A 27,642-nucleotide genomic window follows, 5' to 3' on the forward strand; every position below is an offset into this window, starting at 1 on the left:
GCATACCCCCGTACACTTCCAGGAGGTCTGGGCCTATCCAGTCCCACAGAGCCGAGTACAACTCCACCGGTAAGCCATCGCTTCCGGGAGTCTTACTCTTCTCGAAGGAACGGACGGCCTTTGTCAGTTCGTCCAGAGTTAGCGAGTGATCCAGACTTTCCCGCTTGCTGTCGTCTAGAACCTCCATGATAGACGACAAGAAGGACTGGGAGGCCGCGCTGTCTGTGGGCTTCGCGTCGTACAGTCCGGCATAAAAGGATTTGCAGATCCTCAGTATGTCGGGCTGCGAGGACGTGACCGAGCCGTCCTCTTCCTTCAGGCTGCTGATCACAGAGCTCTCTCTGTGCACCTTTTGGAAGAAGAAGCGCGAGCAAGTCTCGTCCTGCTCCACGGAGCGGACTCTGGACCGGAAGATGATCTTGGAGGCCTCGGAGGCAAAGAGCGAGGCTTGCTGGTCTTTCACCTCTCTGAGTTCCTCCCCGACATCGATCCCCATCGACTGCAGCAGGAGAAGATTCTGCATGCTTTTCTGGAGTTGGGATGTTTCCCTCTGCCTCTCTCTCGCCTTCTGAACACCTTTGAGGATGAAGAACCTCTTGATGTTCGCCTTGATGGCTTCCCACCAGTGCACTGGGGAATCAAAGAGGGGCTTTACGGTTCTCCAACCTTTGTAATCCCTCGTCAGTTCCTCAATGTTTCCCGCGGTCAACAGTTTCACGTTCAGCTTCCACAGTCATACATTCATACAGTTTGACTGAAGCACCAAGCTCTTTTGTGGTTTGGCATTTCTTGTTTATCAATCCTCAGTTAAGGATTCATCACATTCAACATTGTGAAGGTAACTTTTTACCTCTTTTCTAACCTTGACTCTATTAACTTCAATAGCCACTAGGACTGCAACAAATGATTCTCCCGGTCCAACTTTAAGGCTTAGGGGGTAGAAAAAAGAAGCTTTTACCTGCAGGCACCAGCAGTAGAGTGCAGTCAAATCTCATTGTACATATATGGAAATGGACTTAGTTTAATATTTGAAATAATCAGGCATTGTACACTAAAGAGATGAACATTTTCAGATAGTGCTATTTTTGTAAATTCTTAACAAAATTATTTGTAACTTTTTCACTTTTCTTAGTATAAATTATTTAATTAATTTGGCATGACGCATTGAAAGACAAATATGCCATTGAATTCTTTCTGTGGCTTGACAGAGACTTTAATCCACAGCAATGACAAGTTATATCTCCACAGGATCCTCTTGTATATATTTCTAGCTTTCTCATAGTATTGCTAACAGTATTGCTTTTAACATTTGATCAAAGACAACATAGAACTCTGCCAAGATAATCCACCACCTTCACATTGAGCAGGGTGATATATATTAAAGGGATTCAGTGAAGGTTTCCCTTTTTATTTGTCCAATAAATGCCCACATTGGCCAACAATTCTTAAGTGAAATATAAACCTTGTAGGTATGATGGAAGATGCAAAAAAAAATTACACACCTGAAAAAATATGTACTGTTTCATGCTGGGATTCTTTGTTAAACAATCAAAGTGCATGTTACTGTTTGCAGGGTGTTTAATGTTCCATAGCAGGCAGCCTTCAAGCTTTAAAACACAACCTGATCTTTTCTTAATGCTTTGTTTATTTGATCACTTCAATACTTTTTGAAAAGAATAAGGTACAAAGATATTTCTATGAATTTTAAATAGACAAAAAGCTGTTAATACAGAATAAAGAAAAGCAACTTATCTTCCAAATTCCAAATGAAACATTTTCCCCTGTGAATAAGGATAATCTGCAGAATTAGCCGACCCAGAGGAATATTCTCACAATCATAAGAACACACACAAAGACATTTCCAGCTATCGGTTTCATGCCAAGCCTTTTTGGTTTTATCAATGACTGAGCTGGGATCACTGCACAGATAATTGCTGAAGAGGACAGGGGAAACTTCAACACAGTGAAAGAAAGTCAATTGAAAATAATCTGTCCAATGGATCAGATGAGATAAATCCTATAATTGTTTTAAGAAAAAGAAGATTAAATAAGTGGCTAGTTCTTTTAGAAGCTCCATAAACAGAGTGTCTGAGGACTGAGGATAAGAAGTACAATCTATATAATCAAGAAAGGAGTGAGATGTGAATTTGACAATTAGTAAGCCGTTAGTTTGCTCTTAATAGTAGGAAACTGCTGGGGTGCATTTTATAAGATGCTTTCAATATTTATAGAAAGAATGCAAAGGCCAGAAGGGGCAGTCATCATAAATTTAGAAGCAATAAGCCATGCTTCACAAACTATCAGAATTACTTGAGGAGCCTTATTGGTGGCCATTATGGTCTAGGCTGAGCTGTTCCGTGGATGTAATTTACTTGGATGCTAAAAGAATATTCAACAAAATTTCATATGTGCAGTTTTTAACTCTGTGGGTGAGTTATCACCTCTGGGCACCATCGCAGTACTGGCACCATGGGTGATTTAACTCATCCAGGAGTAGCAAATCTCTGTTCAACATTGCATCAGAGATTGACCTGGTCACATCTAGCCCTTGACCTTGACAATATTCAGGATTCTAGGATATAATGGCCGTTGGAGCCAGTTTTCAGCTCATCCGAGGCCAGTTCTTTTCATCACTCCTATCTCCCAAATGAACACGGTTTGTAACTGTGTGATTGTCCACGTACAAAATGCTGAGATAAGCAAGGACTACCTACTTCCACCTCCATACATAAGAACATAAGAAATAGACGCAGGAGTAGGCCATACGGCCCTTCGAGCCTGCACCGCCATTCAATAAGATCATGGCTGATCTTCAACCTCAACTCCACTTTCCTGCCCAACCCCCATGTCCATTGATTCCCTTAGAGTCCAAAAATCTATCTATCTCAGCCTTGAACATATTCAACAACTCAGCATCCACAACCCTCTGGGGTAAAGAATTCCAAAGATTCACAACCCTCTGAGTGAAGAAATTCCTCCTCATCTCAGTCCTAAATATCTGACCACTTATCCTGCGACTACGACCCCTAGTTCTAGACTCTCCAGCCAGGGGAAACAGCCTCTCAGCATCTATCCTGTCCCTCTTAGAATCTTATATATTTCAATGAGATCACCTCTCATTCTTCTAAACTCCAGAGAGCATAGGCCCATTCTACCCAATCTCTCCTCATAGGACAACCCTCTCATCCCAGGAATCAATCTAGTGAACCTTTGTGGCACCGCCTCGAAGGCAAGTATATCCTTCCTTAGGTAAGGAGACCAAAACTGTACACAGTGTTCCAGGTGTGGTCTCATCAAAGCCCTGTACAATTGCAGCAAGACCTCCTTACACTTGTACTCCAACCCCCTTGCAATAAAGGACAATATACCATTTGCCTCCCAATTGCTTGCCGTACTTACATGTTAACTTTCTGTGTTTCGTGTACAAGGATACCCACATCCCCCTGAGCACCAACATTTAATAGTTTCTCACCTTTTAAAAATATTCTGTTTTTCTATTCTTCCTACCAAAGTGAATAACCTCACATTTCCCCACATTTTACTCCATCTGCTACCTTCTTGTTCACTGACCTAACCTGTCGATATCCCTTTGTAGACTCTTTGCATCCTCCTCACAGCTTACTTTCCCACCTAGCTTTGTATCATCAGCAGACTTGGATATATTGCACTCGGTCCCTTCATCTAAGTCATTAATATAAATTGCAAATAGCTGAGGCCCAAGCACTGATCCTTGTGGCACCCCTCTAGTTACAACTTGCCAACCCGAAAATGACCCGTTTATTCCTACTCTCTGTTTCTGTCCGTTAACCAATCCTCAATCCATGCTAATATATTACCCCCAATCCCATGAGCCCTACTCTTGTGTAACAACCTCTTGTGTGTCACCTTATCGAATGCCTTTTGAAAATCCAAATATATTACATCCACTGGTTCCCTCTTATCTACCCTGCTAGTTACACCCTCAAAAAACTCTAATAGATTTGTCAAACACGATTTCCCTTTCATAAAACCATGTTGACTCTGCCCAATCATATTATGATTTTCTAAGTGCCCTGTTACTATGTCCTTAATAATAGATTGCAACATTTTCCCTACTATTGATGTCAAGCTAACTGGCCTATAGTTCCCTGTTTTCTCTCTCCCTCCTTTCTTGAATAGCGGTGTTACATTTGCTACCTTCCAATCCATGGGGACTATTCTAGAATCTAGGGAATTCTGGAAGATCATAACCAATGCATCCACTATCTCTGCAGTCACCTCTTTTAGAACCCTGGAATGTAGGCCATCAGATCCAGGGGATTTGTCGGCTTTTAGTCCCATCAATTTTTCTAAAACTTTTTCTTAACTAATCTTAACTACTTTACGTTCCTCTCTCTCGTTAGACCCTTATTTCCCCACTATTTCAGGTATGCAGACTTTTTGCGTCCTCCTCACAGTTTACTTTCCCACCGAGTTTTGTATCATCAGCAAACTTGGATACATTACACTTGGTTGCTTCATCTAAGTCATTAATATAGATTGTAAATATCATCCATCTCTGCACCTACCTCAGTCCACCTGCTGCTGAAACCCTTATCCAGGCTTTCATTACCTCCAGACTTGACTATGCTCTCCTAGCTGCCCTCCTATCCTCCACCCTCCATAAATTTCAGCTCAGCCAAAACTCTGCTGTCCATATCCTATCCTGCACAAAGTTCCATTCACCCAGCATCCCTATACTCTGAACTTTATTGGCTCCCGGTCCCCCAATGCCTCAAAATTAAAATTCTTATCCTCGAGTTCAAATCCCTTCATGCCACCCCCCACCCCCCCCGATCTCTGTAGCTCCTCAAAGAACAACCCTCAAAGAACTCAGCGTTTCTCCAACTCTGGCATTTTGTGCACTCTCCATTCCCTTCGCTCCACGATTGGCAGCTAGGCCCCAAACTTTGGAATTCATCCCTAAACATCTCTGCCTCTCCCCCTAACCAATCTTTTAGTCGCGCCCCTAATATCTCCTTTCTTTGGCTTGGTGTTGATTTTTTGACTAATAATGCTTGGGATGTTTTTATATGTTAAACTTGCTGTATAAATGCAAGTTTCTGTTGTTGTTGTTACTGTATTGGAGAGAGTTCAGAGGAGAGCAGCATATATGATGAGTATGTTAATATGACATTTGAAAGCAAATGAGTGTAGGACTAGAGGACAGAGGTCCATAATTTATAAGCCTCAAGTGAGACCAATGATCAGAAGACTATCCCCCCCAGCGTTGTGGATATATGTAAAAGCAATTGCTCCAATTGATTGGGAGTGAGATTGGCAGCTGTATCCAATGGGTTCCTGCTGTGTTTCCTGCTTATACAGCAGTTAACAGATGTTATTGGGGTGGAATTTCTATGGGGGGATTCACCGGTCTCCTGCCGTAAAGTCAGCACATGATTGCTGGAGTCCTTCGAGAAATGGTGCAAATGACCATTTACGCTGTTTCTGCCAGGGTTTCTGCTGAAATGATGGTGGGAGATCAGGAGAACATTTGCAGAACTTACTGGCAATTAACTTTGGGCAGGACAATTTTATTTTAAATACTCATAAAATTGGCAGTAGCTAAATATGGATGCAAGTGATGCAGTGTGCAAGGGATCATAAATTACATAACGTTATCAAAATGGATTTAAAAAATCATTTGACAATGTCAACTCCCTTAATAGTCTTGAAAATTTCAAGTAGGGCATCTCAAAGAAACATTCAAATTCAAGTAAGCATCTGAAATTAACTACGTACGGTAGCATAGTGGTTATGTTACTGGGCTAGTAATCCAGAGGCCTAGACTAATAATCTAGAGTCATGAGTTCAAAACCCACCACGGCAGCTAGGGCATTTAAATTCAATTAATTAAATAAAACCTGGAATAGAAAAACTAGTATCAGTAATGGTGGCCATGAAACTACTGGATTGTCGTTACAAACCCATCTGGTTCACTAATGCCCTTTAGGGAACAAAACCTGCTGTCCTTACCTGGTCTGGCCTACATGTGACTCCAAACCCACAGCAATGTGGTTGAATCTTAATCGCCCTCTGAAATGGCCTAGCAAGCTACTCAGTTGTACAACTCTAGCTACAGAAAGTCACAATAAGAATAAAACCGGACGGGCCACTAGGAACCGAACACGACAAAGGCAAACCAAGCCCAGTCAACCCTACAAAGTCCTCCTCACGAACATCTGGGACTTGTGCCAAAATTGGGAGAGGTGTCCCACAGACCATTCAAGCAACAGCCTAACATAGCCATACTCACAGAATCATACCTTTCAGCCATCATCCCAGACTCTTCCATCACTATCCAGAGGTGGCGGTACAGTAATATACAGTCAGGAGGGAGTGGCCTTGGAAGTCCTCAACATTGACTCCGGACCCAATGAAATCTATAGCATCAGGTCAAACATGGGCAAGGAAACCTACTGCCCTCCCTCAGCTGATGAATCAGTCCTCCTCCACATGGAGCACCACTTGGAGGAAGCACTGGAGTGGTAGCAAGGGCACAGAATGTACTCTGGGTGAGGGACTTCAATGTCCATCACCAAGAGTGGCTCGGTAGCACCACTACTGGCCGACTCCTGAAGGACATAGCTGCTAGACTGGGCCTGTGGCAGGTGGTGAGCGAACCAACACGAGGGAAAAACCTACTTGACCTTATCCTCACCAATCTACCTGTCGCAGATGCATCTGTCCATGACAGTATTGGTAAGAGTGACCACCGCACAGTCCTCATGCAGACGAAGTCCCGTCTTCGCTCTGAGGACACCATCCAACGTGTTGTGTGGCACTATCACTGTGCTAAATGGAATAAATTCAGAACAGATCTAGCAGCTGAAAACTGGGCATCCATGAGGTGCTGTGGGCCATCAGCAGCAGCAGAACTGTATTCCAACACAATCTGTAACCAAATGGCCTGGCATATTCCTCACTCTACCATTAACAACAAACCATGGGATCAACCCTGGTTTGATGAGGAGTGTAGAAGAACATGCCAGGAGCAGCACCAGGCGTACCTAAAAATGAGGTGCCAAACTGGTGAAGCTACAACACAGGACTACATGCATGCTAAACAACGGAAGCAACATGCTATAGACAGAGCTAAGTGATTCCACAACCAACGGAATCAGATCAAAGCTCTGCAGTCCTGCCACAGCCAGTCGTGAATGGTGGTGGACAATTAAACAACTAACAGGAGGAGGAGGCTCTGTAAACATCCCCATCCTCAATGATGGCGGAGTCCAGCACGTGAGTGCAAAAGACAAGGCTGAAGCGTTTGCAATCATCGTTTGCAATCATCTTCAGCCAACAAGTGCTGAGTGGATGATCCATCTCGGCCTCCTCCCGATATCCCCACCATCACAGAAGCCAGTCTTCAGCCAATTCAATTCACTCCATGTGATATGAAGAAATGGCTGAGTGCACTGGATATAGCAAAGGCTATGGGCCCTGACAACATCTGGGCTGTAGTGCTGAAGACTTGTGCTCCAGAACTAGCCGCACCTCTAGCCAAACTTTCCAGTACAGCTACAACACTGGCATCTACCCGACAATGTTGAAAATTGCCCATATATGTCCTGTCCATAAAAAGCAGGACAAATCCAATCCAGCCAATTAACGCCCCATCAGTCTACTCTCAAACATCAGTAAAGTGATGGAAGCTGTCGTCGACAGTGCTATCAAGCGACACTAACTCACCAATAACCTACTCACTGATGCTTAGTTTGGGTTCCGCCAGGACCACTCGACTCCAGACCTCATTACAGCCTTGGTCCAAACATGGACAAAAGAGCTGAATTCCAGAGGTGAGATGAGAGTGACTGCCCTTGACATCAAGGCAGCATTTGACTGAGGTGTGGCACCAAGGAGCCCTCGTAAAATTGAAGTCAATGGGAATCAGGGGGAAATCTCTCCAGTGGCTGTAGTCATACCTAGCACAAAGGAAGATGGTAGTGGTTGTTGGAGGCCAATCATCTCAGCCCCAGTACATTGCTGCAGGAGTTCCTCAGGGCAGTGTCCTAGGCCCAACCATCTTCAGCTGCTTCATCAATGACCTTCCCTCCATCATAAGGTCAGAAATGGGGATGTTCGCTGATGATTGCACAGTGTTCAGTTCCATTCGCAACCCTTCAGATAATGAAACAGTCCGTGCCCACATGCAGCAAGACCTGGACAACATCCAGGCTTGGGCTGATAAGTGGTAATTAACATTCGCGCCAGATAAGTGCCAACCAATGACCATCTCCAAAAAGAGAGAGTCTAACCACCTCCCCTTGACATTTAACGGCATTACCATCGCCGAAACCCCACCATCAACATCCTGGAGGTCACCATTGACCAGAAACTTAACTGGACCAGCCATATAAATACTGTGGCTACAAGAGCAGGTCAGAGGCTGGGTATTCTGCGGCGAGTGACTCACCTCCTGACTCCCCAAAGCCTTTCCACCATCTACAAGGCACAGGTCAGGAGTGTGATGAAATACTCTCCACTTGCCTGGATGTGTGCAGCTCTAACAACAATCAAGAAGCTCGACATCATCCAGGACTAAGCAGCCTGCTTGATTGGCACCCCATACACCACCCTAAACATTCACTTCTTTCACTACCGGCGCACCATGGCTGCAGTGTGTACCATCCACAGGATGTACTGCAGCAACTTGCCAAGGCTTCGTCGACAGCACCTCCCAAATGTGCGACCTCTACCACCTAGAAGGACAAGGGCAGCAGGCACATGGGAACAACACCGCCTGCACGATCCCCTCCGAGTCACACACCATCCTGACTTGGAAATATATTGCTGTTCCTTCATCGTCGCTGGGTCAAAATCCTGGAACTCCCTTCCTAACAGCACTGCGGGAAAACCTTCACCACATGGACTGCAGCGGTTCAAGAAGGCGGCTCACCACCACCTTCTCAAGGGCAATTAGGGATGGGCAATAAATGATGGCCTCGCCAGCGACGCCCACATCCCATGAACGAATAAAAAAAAATGTTCGATGGGAAAATAATGTAAGGAAAGTGAACAATCTTCCTCATGCTGGTAAATTCTCAGAGGGAAAAGGCTCTCTTACTCATTCCAAGAAGATATGGCAATGTATATAATGCATCGTGTGATAAATACATTGTATAGGGAAACATGGTTAATTCTAGAAATGTTTCATTCTGTGCAATGAGATCGGTCACTCTGATGTCACAATGCTTGCGGTAGGGTAACTGAAATATTGAAGTTAAATCTCAGGGGCATATCCAGTTCATTATGGAGATCCTGAAGCCTATATTTCAAGCTGTTCACATCCCATCTATCCACAGTATTTAATACTGTAAATATGAATGAATGATTTATGTCAATTTGGTAATCAGAATTCCGAACAAAACACAAATAGAGAGATGCTAATCTAACAGCTAGAATGACCTGTGGCTGCTTCTTGGCATGTTACTTTCTTGACAGCCGTAGTACAACAACTTGCATTTATATAGCAACTTTAATGTGAAAAACCATCTTAAGACGCTTCACAGAGCTGTAATCAAAGGCCACTGAGCCAAAGAAGAACATATTAGGAGGAGACACCAAAAGCTTGGTCAAAGAGCTGGGTTTTAAGCAGGGAGAGGGAGGTGGAGAAACAAAATGGTTTAGGGAGTAAATTCCAATGCATTGGGCCTCAACTGCTGAAGGCATGACCGCCAGTGGTGGGGCAGAGGGAGTGGGGATCCATGAGAAGCCAAAGTTGGAGAAGGTTATAGAGATAGGGAGCGATGAGGCCATGAAGGATTGTAAACATGAGGATGAGAATTTTTAATTGGAGATGTTGGGAAATCAGGAGATGGTGTAGGTTAGAGGTGGTGGGTGAGTAGGAATTGGTGTGGGTTAGGACAGGGCAACAGAGTTTTTGGATGAGCTGAAACTTATGGAGGGTGGAGAATGCAAAGCTGGCCATGAGAATCTGAAGGTGACAAAGGCAGGGATGAGGGTTTTAACACCAGATGGGCTGATGTAGGGTGGAAGTGAGCTATATACCAGAGGTGGAAGAAAGTAGTCTCTGTGATGGAGAGTATATGGGATCAGAAGCTCAGCTCGGGGTTAGTCTCTGTGATAGAGAGTATATGGGATCAGAAGCTCAGCTCGGGGTTAGTCTCTGTGATGGAGAGTATATGGGATCAGAAGCTCAGCTTGGGGTTAGTCTCTGTGATGGAGAGTATATTGGATCAGAAGCTCAGCTCGGGGTTAGTCTCTGTGATGGAGAGTATATGGGATCAGACGCTCAGCTCGGGGTTAGTCTCTGTGATAGAGAGTATGTGGGATCAGAAGCTAAGCTCGGGGTTAGTCTCTGTGATGGCGAGTATATTGGATCAGAAGCTCAGCTCGGGGTTAGTCTCTGTGATGGAGAGTATATGGGATCAGACGCTCAGCTCGGGGTTAGTCTCTGTGATAGAGAGTATGTGGGATCAGAAGCTAAGCTTGGGGTTAGTCTCTGTGATGGCGAGTATATGGGATCAGACGCTCAGCTCGGGGTTAGTCTCTGTGATGGAGAGTATATTGGATCAGAAGCTCAGGTCGGGGTTAGTCTCTGTGATGGAGAGTATATGGGATCAGACGCTCAGCTCGGGGTTAGTCTCTGTGATAGAGAGTATATGGGATCAGAAGCTCAGCTCGGGGTTAGTCTCTGTGATGGCGAGTATATGGGATCAGAAGCTCAGCTCGGGGTTAGTCTCTGTGATGGAGAGTATATTGGATCAGAAGCTCAGCTCGGGGTTAGTCTCTGTGATGGAGAGTATATTGGATCAGAAGCTCAGGTCGGGGTTAGTCTCTGTGATGGAGAGTATATTGGATCAGACGCTCAGCTCGGGGTTAGTCTCTGTGATGGAGAGTATATGGGATCAGACGCTCAGCTCGGGGTTAGTCTCTGTGATGGAGAGTATATGGGATCAGACGCTCAGCTCGGGGTTAGTCTCTGTGATGGAGAGTATATGGGATCAGACGCTCAGCTCGGGGTTAGTCCCTGTGATGGAGAGTATATGGGATCAGATGCTCAGCTCGGGGTTAGTCTCTGTGATGGAGAGTATATTGGATCAGACGCTCAGCTCGGGGTTAGTCTCTGTGATGGAGAGTATATGGGATCAGACGCTCAGCTCGGGGTTAGTCTCTGTGATGGAGAGTATATGGGATCAGACGCTCAGCTCGGGGTTAGTCTCTGTGATGGAGAGTATATGGGATCAGAAGCTCAGCTCGGGGTTAGTCTCTGTGATGGAGAGTATATGGGATCAGACGCTCAGCTCGGGGTTAGTCCCTGTGATGGAGAGTATATGGGATCAGAAGCTTAGCTCGGGGTTAGTCTCTGTGATGGAGAGTATATGGGATCAGACGCTCAGCTCGGGGTTAGTCTCTGTGATGGAGAGTATATTGGATCAGACGCTCAGCTCGGGGTTAGTCTCTGTGATGGAGAGTATATGGGATCAGACGCTCAGCTCGGGGTTAGTCTCTGTGATGGAGAGTATATGGGATCAGACGCTCAGCTCGGGGTTAGTCTCTGTGATGGAGAGTATATGGGATCAGAAGCTCAGCTCGGGGTTAGTCTCTGTGATGGAGAGTATATGGGATCAGACGCTCAGCTCGGGGTTAGTCCCTGTGATGGAGAGTATATGGGATCAGAAGCTTAGCTCGGGGTTAGTCTCTGTGATGGAGAGTATATGGGATCAGACGCTCAGCTCGGGGTTAGTCTCTGTGATGGAGAGTATATTGGATCAGACGCTCAGCTCGGGGTTAGTCTCTGTGATGGAGAGTATATGGGATCAGACGCTCAGCTCGGGGTTAGTCTCTGTGATGGAGAGTATATGGGATCAGACGCTCAGCTCGGGGTTAGTCTCTGTGATGGAGAGTATATGGGATCAGAAGCTCAGCTCGGGGTTAGTCTCTGTGATGGAGAGTATATGGGATCAGACGCTCAGCTCGGGGTTAGTCCCTGTGATTGAGAGTATATGGGATCAGAAGCTTAGCTCGGGGTTAGTCTCTGTGATGGAGAGTATATGGGATCAGACGCTCAGCTCGGGGTTAGTCTCTGTGATGGAGAGTATATGGGATCAGACGCTCAGCTCGGGGTTAGTCTCTGTGATGGAGAGTATATGGGATCAGAAGCTCAGCTCGGGGTTAGTCTCTGTGATAGAGAGTATATGGGATCAGACGCTCAGCTCGGGGTTAGTCTCTGTGATAGAGAGTATATGGGATCAGACGCTCAGCTCGGGGTTAGTCTCTGTGATAGAAAGTATATGGGATCAGACGCTCAGCTCGGGGTTAGTCTCTGTGATGGAGAGTATATTGGATCAGAAGCTCAGCTCGGGGTTAGTCTCTGTGATAGAGAGTATATTGGATCAGAAGCTCAGCTCGGGGTTAGTCTCTGTGATGGAGAGTATATGGGATCAGAAGCTCAGCTTGGGTTAGTCTCTGTGATAGAGAGTATATTGGATCAGACGCTCAGCTCGGGGTTAGTCTCTGTGATGGAGAGTATATGGGATCAGACGCTCAGCTCGGGGTTAGTCTCTGTGATGGAGAGTATATGGGATCAGAAGCTCAGCTCGGGGTTAGTCTCTGTGATGGAGAGTATATGGGATCAGACGCTCAGCTCGGGGTTAGTCCCTGTGATTGAGAGTATATGGGATCAGAAGCTTAGCTCGGGGTTAGTCTCTGTGATGGAGAGTATATGGGATCAGACGCTCAGCTCGGGGTTAGTCTCTGTGATGGAGAGTATATGGGATCAGACGCTCAGCTCGGGGTTAGTCTCTGTGATGGAGAGTATATGGGATCAGAAGCTCAGCTCGGGGTTAGTCTCTGTGATAGAGAGTATATGGGATCAGACGCTCAGCTCGGGGTTAGTCTCTGTGATAGAGAGTATATGGGATCAGACGCTCAGCTCGGGGTTAGTCTCTGTGATAGAAAGTATATGGGATCAGACGCTCAGCTCGGGGTTAGTCTCTGTGATGGAGAGTATATTGGATCAGAAGCTCAGCTCGGGGTTAGTCTCTGTGATAGAGAGTATATTGGATCAGAAGCTCAGCTCGGGGTTAGTCTCTGTGATGGAGAGTATATGGGATCAGAAGCTCAGCTTGGGTTAGTCTCTGTGATAGAGAGTATATTGGATCAGACGCTCAGCTCGGGGTTAGTCTCTGTGATGGAGAGTATATGGGATCAGACGCTCAGCTCGGGGTTAGTCTCTGTGATGGAGAGTATATGGGATCAGAAGCTCAGCTTGGGTTAGTCTCTGTGATAGAGAGTATATTGGATCAGACGCTCAGCTCGGGGTTAGTCTCTGTGATGGAGAGTATATGGGATCAGACGCTCAGCTCGGGGTTAGTCTCTGTGATGGAGAGTATATGGGATCAGAAGCTCAGCTTGGGTTAGTCTCTGTGATAGAGAGTATATTGGATCAGACGCTCAGCTCGGGGTTAGTCTCTGTGATGGAGAGTATATGGGATCAGACGCTCAGCTCGGGGTTAGTCTCTGTGATGGAGAGTATATGGGATCAGAAGCTCAGCTCGGGGTTAGTCTCTGTGATGGAGAGTATATGGGATCAGACGCTCAGCTCGGGGTTAGTCTCTGTGATGGAGAGTATATGGGATCAGACGCTCAGCTCGGGGTTAGTCTCTGTGATAGAGAGTATATTGGATCAGACGCTCAGCTCGGGGTTAGTCTCTGTGATGGAGAGTATATGGGATCAGACGCTCAGCTCGGGGTTAGTCTCTGTGATGGAGAGTATATGGGATCAGACGCTCAGCTCGGGGTTAGTCTCTGTGATGGAGAGTATATTGGATCAGACGCTCAGCTCGGGGTTAGTCTCTGTGATGGAGAGTATATGGGATCAGACGCTCAGCTCGGGGTTAGTCTCTGTAATGGAGAGTATATGGGATCAGACACTCAGCTCGGGGTTAGTCTCTGTGATGGAGAGTATATTGGATCAGACGCTCAGCTCGGGGTTAGTCTCTGTGATGGAGAGTATATGGGATCAGACGCTCAGCTCGGGGTTAGTCTCTGTGATGGAGAGTATATGGGATCAGAAGCTCAGCTTGGGTTAGTCTCTGTGATAGAGAGTATATTGGATCAGACGCTCAGCTCGGGGTTAGTCTCTGTGATGGAGAGTATATGGGATCAGACGCTCAGCTCGGGGTTAGTCTCTGTGATGGAGAGTATATGGGATCAGAAGCTCAGCTCGGGGTTAGTCTCTGTGATGGAGAGTATATGGGATCAGACGCTCAGCTCGGGGTTAGTCTCTGTGATGGAGAGTATATGGGATCAGACGCTCAGCTCGGGGTTAGTCTCTGTGATAGAGAGTATATTGGATCAGACGCTCAGCTCGGGGTTAGTCTCTGTGATGGAGAGTATATGGGATCAGACGCTCAGCTCGGGGTTATTCTCTGTGATGGAGAGTATATGGGATCAGACGCTCAGCTCGGGGTTAGTCTCTGTGATGGAGAGTATATTGGATCAGACGCTCAGCTCGGGGTTAGTCTCTGTGATGGAGAGTATATGGGATCAGACGCTCAGCTCGGGGTTAGTCTCTGTAATGGAGAGTATATGGGATCAGACACTCAGCTCGGGGTTAGTCTCTGTGATGGAGAGTATATTGGATCAGACGCTCAGCTCGGGGTTAGTCTCTGTGATGGAGAGTATATGGGATCAGACGCTCAGCTCGGGGTTAGTCTCTGTAATGGAGAGTATATGGGATCAGACGCTCAGCTCGGGGTTAGTCTCTGTGATGGAGAGTATATTGGATCAGACGCTCAGCTCGGGGTTAGTCTCTGTGATGGAGAGTATATGGGATCAGACGCTCAGCTCGGGGTTAGTCTCTGTAATGGAGAGTATATGGGATCAGACGCTCAGCTCGGGGTTAGTCTCTGTGATGGAGAGTATATGGGATCAGACGCTCAGCTCGGGGTTAGTCTCTGTGATGGAGAGTATATTGGATCAGACGCTCAGCTCGGGGTTAGTCTCTGTGATGGAGAGTATATGGGATCAGACGCTCAGCTCGGGGTTAGTCTCTGTAATGGAGAGTATATGGGATCAGACACTCAGCTCGGGGTTAGTCTCTGTGATGGAGAGTATATTGGATCAGACGCTCAGCTCGGGGTTAGTCTCTGTGATGGAGAGTATATGGGATCAGACGCTCAGCTCGGGGTTAGTCTCTGTAATGGAGAGTATATGGGATCAGACGCTCAGCTCGGGGTTAGTCTCTGTGATGGAGAGTATATTGGATCAGACGCTCAGCTCGGGGTTAGTCTCTGTGATGGAGAGTATATGGGATCAGACGCTCAGCTCGGGGTTAGTCTCTGTAATGGAGAGTATATGGGATCAGACGCTCAGCTCGGGGTTAGTCTCTGTGATAGAGAGTATATGGGATCAGACGCTCAGCTCGGGGTTAGTCTCTGTGATGGAGAGTATATGGGATCAGACGCTCAGCTCGGGGTTAGTCTCTGTGATGGAGAGTATATTGGATCAGACGCTCAGCTCGGGGTTAGTCTCTGTGATGGAGAGTATATTGGATCAGACGCTCAGCTCGGGGTTAGTCTCTGTGATGGAGAGTATATTGGATCAGACGCTCAGCTCGGGGTTAGTCTCTGTGATGGAGAGTATATGGGATCAGACGCTCAGCTCGGGGTTAGTCTCTGTGATGGAGAGTATATGGGATCAGACGCTCAGCTCGGGGTTAGTCTCTGTAATGGAGAGTATATGGGATCAGACGCTCAGCTCGGGGTTAGTCTCTGTGATGGAGAGTATATGGGATCAGACGCTCAGCTCGGGGTTAGTCTCTGTGATGGAGAGTATATGGGATCAGACGCTCAGCTCGGGGTTAGTCTCTGTGATGGAGAGTATATGGGATCAGACGCTCAGCTCGGGGTTAGTCTCTGTGATGGAGAGTATATTGGATCAGACGCTCAGCTTGGGGTTGAATAGGGTGCCATCACACTCCTGACTTGTGCCTTGTAGATGGTGGAAAGGCTTTGGGGAGTCAGGAGGTGAGTCACTCGCAGCAGAATACCCAGCCTCTGACCTGCTCTTGTAGCCACAGTATTTATATGGCTGGTCCAGTTGAGTTTCTGGTCAATGGGTGTTCTGGTCCCAGGATGTTGATGGTGGGGGATTCGGCGATGGTAATGTCATTGAATGTCAAGGGGAAGTGGTTATGCTCTCTCTTGTTGGAGATGTAAACAATTTTACAACACCAAGTTATAGTCCAGCAATTTTATTTTAAATTCACAAGCTTTCGGAGACTTCCTCCTTCCTCAGGTAAATGTACCTGAGGAAGGAGGAAGTCTCCGAAAGCTTGTGAATTTAAAATAAAATTGCTGGACTATAACTTGGTGTTGTAAAATTGTTTACAATTGTCAACCCCAGTCCATCACCGGCATCTCCACATCTTGTTGGAGATGGTCATTGCCTGGCACTTGTGCAGTGTGAATGTTTCTTGCTACTTACCAGCTCAAGCCTGGGTTTAGTCCAGGTCTTGCTGCGCGTGGGCATGGACTGCTTCATTATCTGAAGGGTTACGGATGAAGCTGAACACTGTGCAATTATCAGCGATAAGCCCCACTTCTGATCTTATGATGGAGGGAAGGTCATTGGTGAAGCAGTTGAAGACAGTTGGGCCTAGGACGGCACTCTGTTGTATCAAACCGCTGCAAAGAGAAAACAATTAGCATTGTGGGAGCACTTTCACCACATGGACTGCAGCAGTTCAAGAAGAAGGCCCACTGCTACCTTCTCAGGTCAACTAGGGGTGGGCAATAAACGTCGGCGTTGCCAGCGACACCACTATCCCAGAATTAAAAGAAACGGCTGCTGAGAGGTCAGCCATGAGATACCAAGAGTGGTATCTCTACAGTATCTCTACAGTGTCCTGTGGAAAGCTACCTGCCATGCAGTGAAACAGTCTGAGTTTCCTTTACCAACATTAGCAGATGAGTAAAAGTTTAACTACATCTTCTAAAACCCTTTAGAGCAAAAAATGCTTTTGAATTAGGTAAGTATACAAATCCAGAGAATGGTCTATTTATTTTAAAATGATTTACATATGGTTACAGCCTGACTGTGTTTAAGAACAATTTTATGTAAAGGCCCCTGTGGTAAAATCAGAATGGTGTAGTAAACAAAGAAAATAAACACAATTTATTGAATATACAAATTAACCGTCAAAATTATGTTATCTTGGTCTTTATGTTCCCAGAGTCAAAAATCATAATTTTTTTTAATTGATGTTAAAATTTTCAAAAGATTTTCGGTAAAATATTAGTCAGAAGAGACTCAAGCTTATTTCTGTCAGCTGGGGATTAGCAGCGAGCTTTAAAATGCTTATTGCTGTGGTGCAGGAGATCATACAATTGTAAAGTTCCTGTGGTTCTGAAACACTACTGTTACAGCATGAATTGCATCCATTTCACAATCCATTCTAGTTATACAACACATTAGTTAGGCCACAGTTGGAGTGTTTCATGCAGGACTAAGCACCTCCTTATAGGAAGGATATCAGACCAATGGAAAGGGTACAGCGAAGATTCACTAGAACAACACCAGAGATACGAGATTATAGTTTAAAAATTGAGTGCTTTTTTTTGGAACAGAGACAATTAAGGGGGATGTAATAGATATTTTCAAAAAGATGAGAGGTTTTGAGAGTGGGAATACTGCAAGATTATTTCTACCATTTGGAAAATCAGTAATAAGAGGCCATAAATTCAGGATTATCACTAGGACATCAAAAGTGGGAGTTAGAAGAATGTTTGTCACACAAAAAGTTATTAGATTTTCCTTTGTTATAGCACCTGAAATCAATGGAAAATCAAAGGAAATTGGGTGGGGTGGCTTATTGTTGCATCCCCCCCCCCACCACCAGCGCTGCCTTGGGTTTTCTTTCCTCCACTGAAGCAGAGAAGGCAGCCAGTCACCCCTTGATCGCTCTGCTGCATGTAAATGACAGCAGGGAGTTGGGGTCTGGGATCTCACCAAAATGTCCTTCCATCTACTGCTGCTACTGCCAACCCCATCAGGAGAGGGGTACCGGAAGGCCCTTGGGCAGCATTATTCTGTTGACTGGAGAGAGGTGGCCTAGCAGTAGCCACCTCTTCCTTTATAATGGCTCCAAACATCTACCGCTTAAAGGTCTTTGGTCCAGTTCAAGGCCTTTATTTAGACAGTGAGAGTGCCATCTAAAGGGTTTACCCTCTGACTCTTGCTGCTATGGGAGTTTCTATTGCTCTTTTCTTTACCTAACAAAATAAGGGCCATTCAATTAGTTCAAATTATTTCTGTAAGAATGCTATGTAAAAAGAGATTTGAGGCACAAGTTCATTTGATAGACTGACGTAAGCACAGATTACTATCTCTACATTCCATTCTTGTGGGGAATTTACCACCACAAATGAACCGGGTGATCAGCCCAAAACAACAAGCATCTCAGGGTTATTATATATTTCTCCATGGCGGGACAGGGCCGAGAATCAGTTTGGGTTGCTGAATTCTTATTAAGTTCAAGGTTGAGGAGCACAACTTCATGATAGCCATTAACACAAAGGACGAAGAGGGTTGAAAAGACAAGGGTGGGGGTTTACACAACTAAAGCAAGGGATGAAGGTGCAAGGGGAGGAAGAGACAACTGGATCAGGAGTACAGCTAAACCACTATATTTTGGCCTCTGAAAAGGACGCCATTGAGAAAATTGATGATCCAAGCCCCAAGCAGGAGACTCTATGGGTGTTAAATTGGACCATGTAGCGCCTGTTGTTTCGGTGCTACACAGCCTCTCTGACATCAAAGATGGCGTCTACGATGCACACGCACGTTTCCAGCTGGATGCCATTTTGATATAGGAATTAGAGCATGCACAAATACCGGATGCTGGAAGAATGTAAAGTAGGGAGAAAATGCATGCAATCAGTTTGCAACGCTGATTTAAAGTGATAGACACCATTTTGGACCTTAGCGCTCAACTCAACGCACAGTCTTAACCACGACCATCTGAACGTGTCTTACAGTGCCTGAAGGACCCCCGATCAGCTCTATTTAAAGGGGCCATGCAGGTGTTGCAGGTTAGTTGCTGGATTATTATTTCTGGCTGTTGGTGGAGTAGGAAGTGTTTTTTGAAGCTCCCTTCAACTTTTGAAGTTCCTGGACTACATTTGAGAGTGGTTTGGCAGGTACTGCCTTACGGTTCGGAAAGTTACAACCATGTTTGAACAACATTCCTGGCAACCATGGGTGGTCTACTAGGGCTCCCACTGGGCATTAAGCACAACTGGGAGCATGCAGAGAGGTCAGGAACAGCAGGTCACGCTGTGAGGAGACGGAGGATGAGGAGACGCAGGGCACTGAGCAGGAGGCCCTATCCAATGAGGACCTTCCGGGACTAATTCTCCTACCTCAACATGACCGAGGAGGATTGCATCCAACGCCTGAGATTCACCAAGGAAGCCGTGACTGAGATCTATCAACTGGTGCGGCCACAACTGCAGCCTCAGAGCAGGGCGAGGACAGCACTGCCTGTGGCTGTGAAGGTCACCGTGGCATTGAATTTCTACGGCTCAGGAGCATTTCAGGCCTCTGCTGGCGACATATGCAACATCACGCAGTTTGCCGTGCAGTGATGCATAAGGGAGGTTTGTTGGTGGTTGGCTGAAGGGGAGTGTGATGCGTGGAGCAGTGATGCAGTTGGTTGGATGTGCCACTTGACACTTGTATTCACTCACCTTGACCATTCGTGTCAAATCATTGAATTTTTTTCGGCACTGCACCCATGGCGTGGTGCAATGCTCCTGGCATTGACTTCCTGCGCCACAGCCTGCCAATGCCTGCGGAGCTGCAGTCTGGAGGGTCTCTGCCCATCCTGCGGGTACATGTTGGCCGCCCTTTCGTCCACCCCTTCCATCAGGGCCTCCAGGGTATCATCAGAGAAGCGTGGAGCCCTCTCTTGTGCCGGTCCTGCTATCCTCGTGGCCATCTTTCCCTTCTCCAAGTAAGCTGTTTACCTGCCATTTGAAATGTGCACCTGCACCTTTAAGAGATGCAGGCTGCTGATGATGTGCGCTGTGCACGCCCCATTTCCAACTTCCTCATTCTCCGTGCAGCCTCTCAGCAGCGCGGGTAGCGCTGGCTGCACGGAGATATCACGGTAAGTAGCAGGCAGCACAAAGTTCACGTGCTGCCTGCGTAGGGACCATCGGGCATGGGTTACTGGCGCATCATGCTACCCTGCCCGAAAATGGCCCTTATCAAATTTATCCCCCGTTATTCGGCTCAAACATCATAAACAATCTTTCTGGGGTGGGGGGGTAGAACAAAGAGCATAACTTGGCTGGAAGAAAGCAAGGTCCTGAAAAAAATTCATGGAGCACCTGCTTTTCAGGCAAAAAACAGGTGGTGTAGGGTCCAATATGGCATGCGGCTTGCACATGCTCATTCCACGCCGGAAATATGCCACATGCTGTATTAGTTAGGGTGTCGTATATTCACCTGGGGTCCCGCCTGAAACTGGCATCAGTCCCATTGCTTATGCAGATTGGTGGTCTAAAGCCATTTTCTGGTCTCTTTCTGAAATGGTTTCATGGCTGATCGCAGCAGTCGCCTTGCATACTATCAGTTTTCTCAGGCTCACAGCAACCAAACCAATGGTCTTTAAAGGGACCGCTGGAGGCTGCCATCAAAAAGGTAATTGTAAACAATTTTACAACACCAAGTTATAGTCCAGCAATTTTATTTTAAATTCACAAGCTTTCGGAGATTTTCTCCTTCCTCAGGTAAATGTTCAGGATCTCCTTGAAGGAGATCAAGGAGATCCTGAACATTTACCTGAGGAAGGAGAAAATCTCCGAAAGCTTGTGAATTTAAAATAAAATTGCTGGACTATAACTTGGTGTTGTAAAATTGTTTACAATTGTCAACCCCAGTCCATCACCGGCATCTCCACATCATCAAAAAGGTAAGTAATAAATGTTATAGTTACCTGAATGTGGAGCCAGGGGGTGCAGTGCTCCACATTACAACTGCGGGCTGCTGTTTTTGGTTGTATAAAACAGTCGATAAATGATTGGGAGGACTTTACAGTATGATGAGAACTGGGAGACTGACATGAATTACTAAGCATCTCCTGTAACGTTCTGGAGGGCACATATTCCAGTGATAGACTGTTATCCAATAATGACCGGATAATGACCAGATAATCAGTTTTGGTGATGTTGGTTGAGGGATAAATATTGGCTATGACACTATTATAAATGTAGTACTCACAGTGTTTGTAATTTTTATAAGATGTGCTCACTTTGTGAATAATTGAAATCCTCTCACAGAGACTGAAATGACCATGTGCTACTAACTTTTACCTTCCGCTCTGATCTTTTGTAGGAGCCTCAGCTGTCAGAGGATAACACTCCATAAGAATTTATTTTTCTCCTACGTGTTTAACTCAGTCTTTACACTTATCCAGCTTATGGTGGTGGCCAATGACAAGGAAGTAGTCTCCCAAAATCCTGTAAGTATTGACGAAATCTGAGAGCGTTGCGTTTCAGCCAAACGAACAATGTGGCCTATTCTTCAACTTAATATTTAACTTGGAATGATTCATGTAGAGGTTGCCCTTTATTAGGTTGATCAATCAACCTCCTTTGTGGTAAATTATTGGTTTTGTAACCCACAACACGCTAGTTCCTGAATGAGAGAGTTTTGTTTAACACTGGAAATTACACTGGCATAAATCCAAATTTTACAAGTCTTTAGTGTAAACATTCAGAATTAAACGATACTGATCATAGAATCATAGAAGTTTACAACATGGAAACAGGCCCTTCGGCCCAACATGTCCATGTCGCCCAGTTTATACCACTAAGCTAGTCCCAATTGCCTGCACTTGGCCCATATCCCTCTATACCCATCTTACCCATGTAACTGTCCAAATGCTTTTTAAAAGACAAAATTGTACCCACCTCTACTACTGCCTCTGGCAGCTCGTCCCAGACACTCACCACCCTTTGAGTGAAAAAATTGCCCCTCTGGACCCTTTTGTATCTCTCCCCTCTCACCTTAAATCTATGTCCCCTCGTTATAGACTCCCCTACCTTTGGGAAAAGATTTTGACTATCTACCTTATCTATGCCCCTCATTATTTTATAGACTTCTATAAGATCACCCCTAAACCTTCTGCTCTCCAGGGAAAAAAGTCTCAGTCTATCCAACCTCTCCCTATAAGTCAAACGCTATATTAAAAAGTCAGCCCTCACGTAAATCAACCTGAGCCAGTATAAACACCCCACAGTGCATTAGCAAGTTTTATATCATGACAATATTTATACTTTATGCCATAGGGCTCCTTTTTACAATGTTTGTGCACAAACTATGATCAGGAATTACTTTGCTAGCCATCTGTTACATATTGAAGTCTAAATGGAATGTCTTAAAGTACCATTAAATGTGTTTGGAAAATGTTTTGTTTTGTTTAGAGTACGGAAAAAAGCTAAAAGAGTCTGTGTCATATTGACCACTCACAAGTGTCAATATACTTCAGTGTAATTAATATCATTGTCATAGAGAGTCATAGAGTTATACAGCACGGATAGAGGCCCTTCGGCCCATCGTGTCCGCGCCGGCCATCAGCCCTGTCTACTCTAATCCCATATTCCAGCATTTGGTCCGTAGCCTTGTATGCTATGGCATTTCAAGTGCTCATCCAAATGCTTCTTGAATGTTGTGAGGGTTCCTGCCTCCACAACCCTTTCAGGCAGTGAGTTCCAGACTCCAACCACCCTCTGGGTGAAAAAGTTCTTTCTCAAATCCCCTCTAAACCTCTCGCCTTTTACCTTGAATCTATGCCCCCTTGTTATAGAACCCTCAACGAAGGGAAAAAGCTCCTTAGTATCCATCCTATCTGTGCCCCTCATAATTTTGTACACCTCAATCATGTCCCCCCTCAGCCTCCTCTGCTCCAAGGAAAACAAACCCAATCTTCCCAGTCTCTCTTCATAGCTGAAGCGCTCCAGCCCTGGTAACATCCTGGTGAATCTCCTCTGCACCCTCTCCAAAACGATCACATCCTTCCTGTAGTGTGGCGACCAGAACTGCACACAGTACTCCAGCTGTGGCCTAACCAGTGTTTTATACAGCTCCATCATAACCTCCTTGCTCTTATATTCTATGCCTCGGCTAATAAAGGCAAGTATCCCATATGCCTTCTTTACCACCTAATCTACCTGTTCTGCCGCCTTCAGGGATCTGTGAACTTGCACACCAAGATCCCTCTGACCCTCTGTCTTGCCTAGGGTCCTCCCATTCATTGTGTATTCCCTTGCCTTGTTAGTCCCTCCAAAGTGCATCACCTCGCACTTTTCCGGGTTAAATTCCATTTGCCACTGTTCCGCCCATCTGACCAACCCATCTATATCGTCCTGCAGACTGAGGCTCTCCTCGCTATTTACCACCCTACCAATTTTTGTATCATCAGCGAACTTACTGATCATACCTTTTACATTCATATCCAAGTCATTAATGTAGACCACAAACAGCAAGGGACCCAGCACCGATCCCTGTGGTACCCCACTGGCCACAGGCTTCCAGTCACAAAAACAACCTTCGACCATCACCCTCTGCCTTCTGCCACTAAGCCAGTTTTGTATCCAAAGTGCCAAGGCACCCTGGACTCCATGGGCTCGTACCTTCTTGACCAGCCTCCTGTGCGGGACTTTATCGAAGGCCTTACTGAAATCCATGTATACCACATCCACTGCGTTACCCTCATCCACACGCCTAGTCACCCCCTCAAAAAATTCAATCAAATTAGTCAGACATGATCTTCCCTTGACAAAGCCATGTTGACTATCCCTGATTAATCCTTGCTTCTCCAAGTGGAGACTAATTTTGTCCTTCAGAATTTTTTCCAATAATTTTCCTACCACTGATGTTAGGCTCACTGGCCTGTAGTTCCCCGGTTTTTCCCTACTCCCCTTCTTGAATAATGTGCTTTTGCATACATTTGGGTTAAAGTTATTCCTACGTAGATCTGCAGCAATAAAAGAAAGAAAGACTTGCATTTATGTGGCACCTTTCACAACTACAGGATATCCCAAAGCACTTTACAGCCAATCGTACTTTTTGAAGTGTAGTCACTGTTGTAATGTAGGAAACGTGGCAGCCAATTTGTGCACAGCATGATCCCAGAATCGCAATTAAATAAATGACCAGATAATCTGTTTTAGGTGTTAGTTGAGGGATAAATGTTAGCCAGGATTCAGTGTATTGAAGGTCGTGGTACAGGTGGGATATAGGGTAGAATCCCTTGCCCTCAAAATAGGTCCACCTTCCACAATCATAGTGACAGGCATGGCAGTGCAACCAATAGATTGAACTCAAATCCCAGGACAGCTTGTCATTCACTGGCGCCTATCTCAGTTGGTAGAATTTCATCAGTTTCATATGATTACTAGAATCTGTAGAAAAGTCAGCATGGGACCGTCCCATCTGGACCATCCAACCCTCCTGATTAGAAAAGGATGTGTCAAAGTCTGTGGTAGATTATCCCACCAACCTAGATACAGGAGGACTTGTTAATTTCATCATCCCAAGGAAGAGGATCGAGAAGGTATGGTTGGAAGCCCTCAAATGAAGAAGCTCTGCTCTGTATTATTCCTGGTTAGTACTGCTTATTTATTTATGGGTAATATCAGAAACATTTTCTGATTTTAGAGCTTAAGGGACCTAATAATCTTTAAAGGTTACGATTGAATGTAATAATACATCTTTGTATATAAGAATGTTTTGGACTTCCTTCACCTGTTTTATTATTTTCTATTCATCCTTACTTAAATGGTGTCAGAAGATAAAAAAATAAAGAAAAACAGAGAAAGATTTCCTCTCTTTAGTGAAATTATAAATGTGTTTACAAAAGAAAGAGTAGATCTTGACTTTGTGCGATAATGTAAAACGGGTGACAGTGAATCGGCAGCCCATTTTACATCGATGGAAATAAAAATCGGGAGAGATGAAAAACGGGCTGCTGACATGCAATCACTCTTTTTTACACCATCGCACAAAGTCAAGATCTACCCCAAAGTGTTTACAATTTCACTACAAATAGTGAACAAAGGAAATCTTCCCACCCCCCACAGTATTTAAAATTACATTATCAACAGCACCAGGGAATCTACCCCCGGGCTGGCCATTTTTTTAATGATTTCACCTCACACCCTATGGAACAATTAGAATTTACTTTATTACTGGACCATTACTATTTATCAATAAAATATATTTTACAACATCCTAAATAAAACAATATAGTTCTGAAATTATCACTACTCTCATGTCTGTTTTCTCTCTTCTTCTCTTATCCCTTTCTCAGATTTTATTTCCTTTATTTTTTATTTCTTCTCATCTGGCTCATATTTACTGATCTGTTTTCCCCTGGACTTAGAATTCCTTTTTTGAGCAGAAATCACCTTATCTAAATTCTGTTTATGATTCAAAGCCATTCTTTCAGCCAACTATGCGGTTGAATTCTCTCTGTGCACTATTTTTAGTAAACCAATGAGCACATTTGTGTTGAATTAAATGAGTTAAAATAGCATAGACTGGAATTTAAAACGAATGCATTACTAGTTTACTAAAAATAGCATCCAGAGACAATGCCATAGGTTTTGTTTGGCTACCTCTGTCAATCCTGGGATTGTAAAATGGATGACAAGGTTGCCCGGAATTTCCTGAAAACGTGCGCCATAGTAGATGGCCCAGTCCTGTCATCCACCATATCAATGCCCTCAAACAGTACAACTTCATGGGTGTACCTGTTTCATGACTAAGATTATGAAGACCAACAGCTGAACTTTCACTGAGGGCACTTGCGATGGCTATGGTGGGCGACCTCAGGGAGCTCGGGCTGTTAAGGACCCGGCTACAGACTGCTGGAACTCGGCTGAGGCTGAGGCAGTCTAGCCCAGCGGGCTGTCTGGCACCACCAAGAGTACTGGTTGAGAGGCTGGCGAGGGAGCAGGCTTGCCATCATCCTGACAGAGAGCAACAGATGCCTCCCCCATGGAGCCAATGCCACTCCCAGGACTGAGCCTCAATACTCCCACCAACCTGCACAAGAACAGGGTGCAAGTGTCCTGGGAAGCTCTTGAAGCCCCTGTCCAAGCCAAAGGAGAGGCTGGACCCCAGAGTTAAAATGGCAGTGGCCTGAGCCTCCATCAAAGCTGTCTCCAGAAGCTCCATCGCTGTGGTGATAGAGCTGACCAATGGCTCCATGATTGACTGCATGGTCTCGATGTCGTGCACAAGAAAAGCGCACAAGTTGGAGCTGGACTCCTCTATGCTCTCTGACACTGTGCTCAAGCTCGCTGGCAGGCAGGCCAATGCACTTAGAAGTTTTGCGTAGATTGGCAGCAGTTCCCTTATGTATGGTGGGCCCTCGATGTCTTCATCTGTACCCTGCACAGCAGGGTTTGGGTGCAAGCACTCCGTCTGGCAAGCTGCTTCCTGGGTCGTCCTGTTCCCCTGCCCTTGCTCTTGCGCAGTCGTGCTGGGTGCATCTCCACATGCAGACGCCTCTAGCCTACCCTTTGAGTTACGTGGGGTGCCAGTCTCTGTGCTGGTATTCTGCAAGTGTAAGATAGAGTGACAATTCTTCATCTGCAAGGCTGCACTCCTCCCCTTCTTTTGCTCCCTGAGTGCTGTTTTGAGCTTCTGGACCTGAAATGGAAGAAAGGGACAAGGGTTGGCATTTAGTGGCAGGGTAGGCGGAGACAGATGAGTGACTTCTGAAAGCAGCAGCATCTTGTCATGCATCATATGTAAGGATGACATTTAAGCGAGAAGGGAACGAGGGAAAAGATGGTTTAAAACCCTGCAGAACTTGCCCTCCAGCCTCGCCAGATACCACGCTCCTGACATGCCCCCTGTCCATGATGTCCATCACCCTCTCTTCAAGTGGGGACAGCACATGGTTAAATGCGGCCCTCCTTCTGTGGCTGCCTGCTCCCTGTTATTATGCGAGCTTTGCCTGCAAGAAAGAAAGAAGTGTGTCAGTGTTAGAGTAGAGAGAAGTTTTGAGGTCATAAATGTTAGGGTAGAATATGCTGCTGGTATGTGAAAGATGGCAGAGGTGTGAGGAGGTGAGGAGAGTAGCAGGTGCAGAGTGCTGAATGGGAACAGAAGGAGGTGGAGTGAAGTGTGCTGCACTGAACTTCCACTGAGGTAGTGCAAAGCTAAGCAGAGAGTAATGAGTGATATGAGTTAGGGGGCTTACCTTAGCTTGCCCTGTGAAGTCATTGAACTTTTTCCCGCATTGCAGCCATGTTCTGGGGGCAATGCTTCTGGCACTGACCCACTCTGCCACCTCTGCCATGATGGGCAGTTTGCTTTGATATCATCCTGCCGCTATCTGATAGCTAGAAGATGTCCCCCCTTCTGCTGACCTCCTCCACCACTATCTCCAACGCAGCATCAGAAAAATGGTGAGTCCTTGTAGCTTCCCCTGTGCCTGTCATTATCGACAATCTTCAGCACCAGTTGCCTGCAAAGAAATGCACTTCACTTTAAGAGGTGCAACCTGCCTTTAAATTACATCAGTAATGCGCAATATTGATGCTCCCATTAGGCTGACAGCCAATGAACAGCGCG

The 27,642-nt window shown here is 45.7% G+C and overlaps 1 protein-coding gene across 1 annotated transcript in view; it reads left to right on the top strand.

Moving 5' to 3' along the window:
- calcr (calcitonin receptor) overlaps positions 1-27,642 on the top strand; it is a 236,995-nt gene that overhangs the window by 120,908 nt on the left and 88,445 nt on the right. The window contains exon 8 of the mRNA XM_068004501.1: positions 21,388-21,514. Coding sequence (XP_067860602.1) covers positions 21,388-21,514 — 127 coding nt within the window. The remainder of the gene's footprint in view (positions 1-21,387; positions 21,515-27,642) is intronic.

This window comes from Heptranchias perlo, chromosome 2 (genome assembly GCF_035084215.1).
Source record: "Heptranchias perlo isolate sHepPer1 chromosome 2, sHepPer1.hap1, whole genome shotgun sequence".
NCBI lineage: Eukaryota > Metazoa > Chordata > Chondrichthyes > Hexanchiformes > Hexanchidae > Heptranchias > Heptranchias perlo.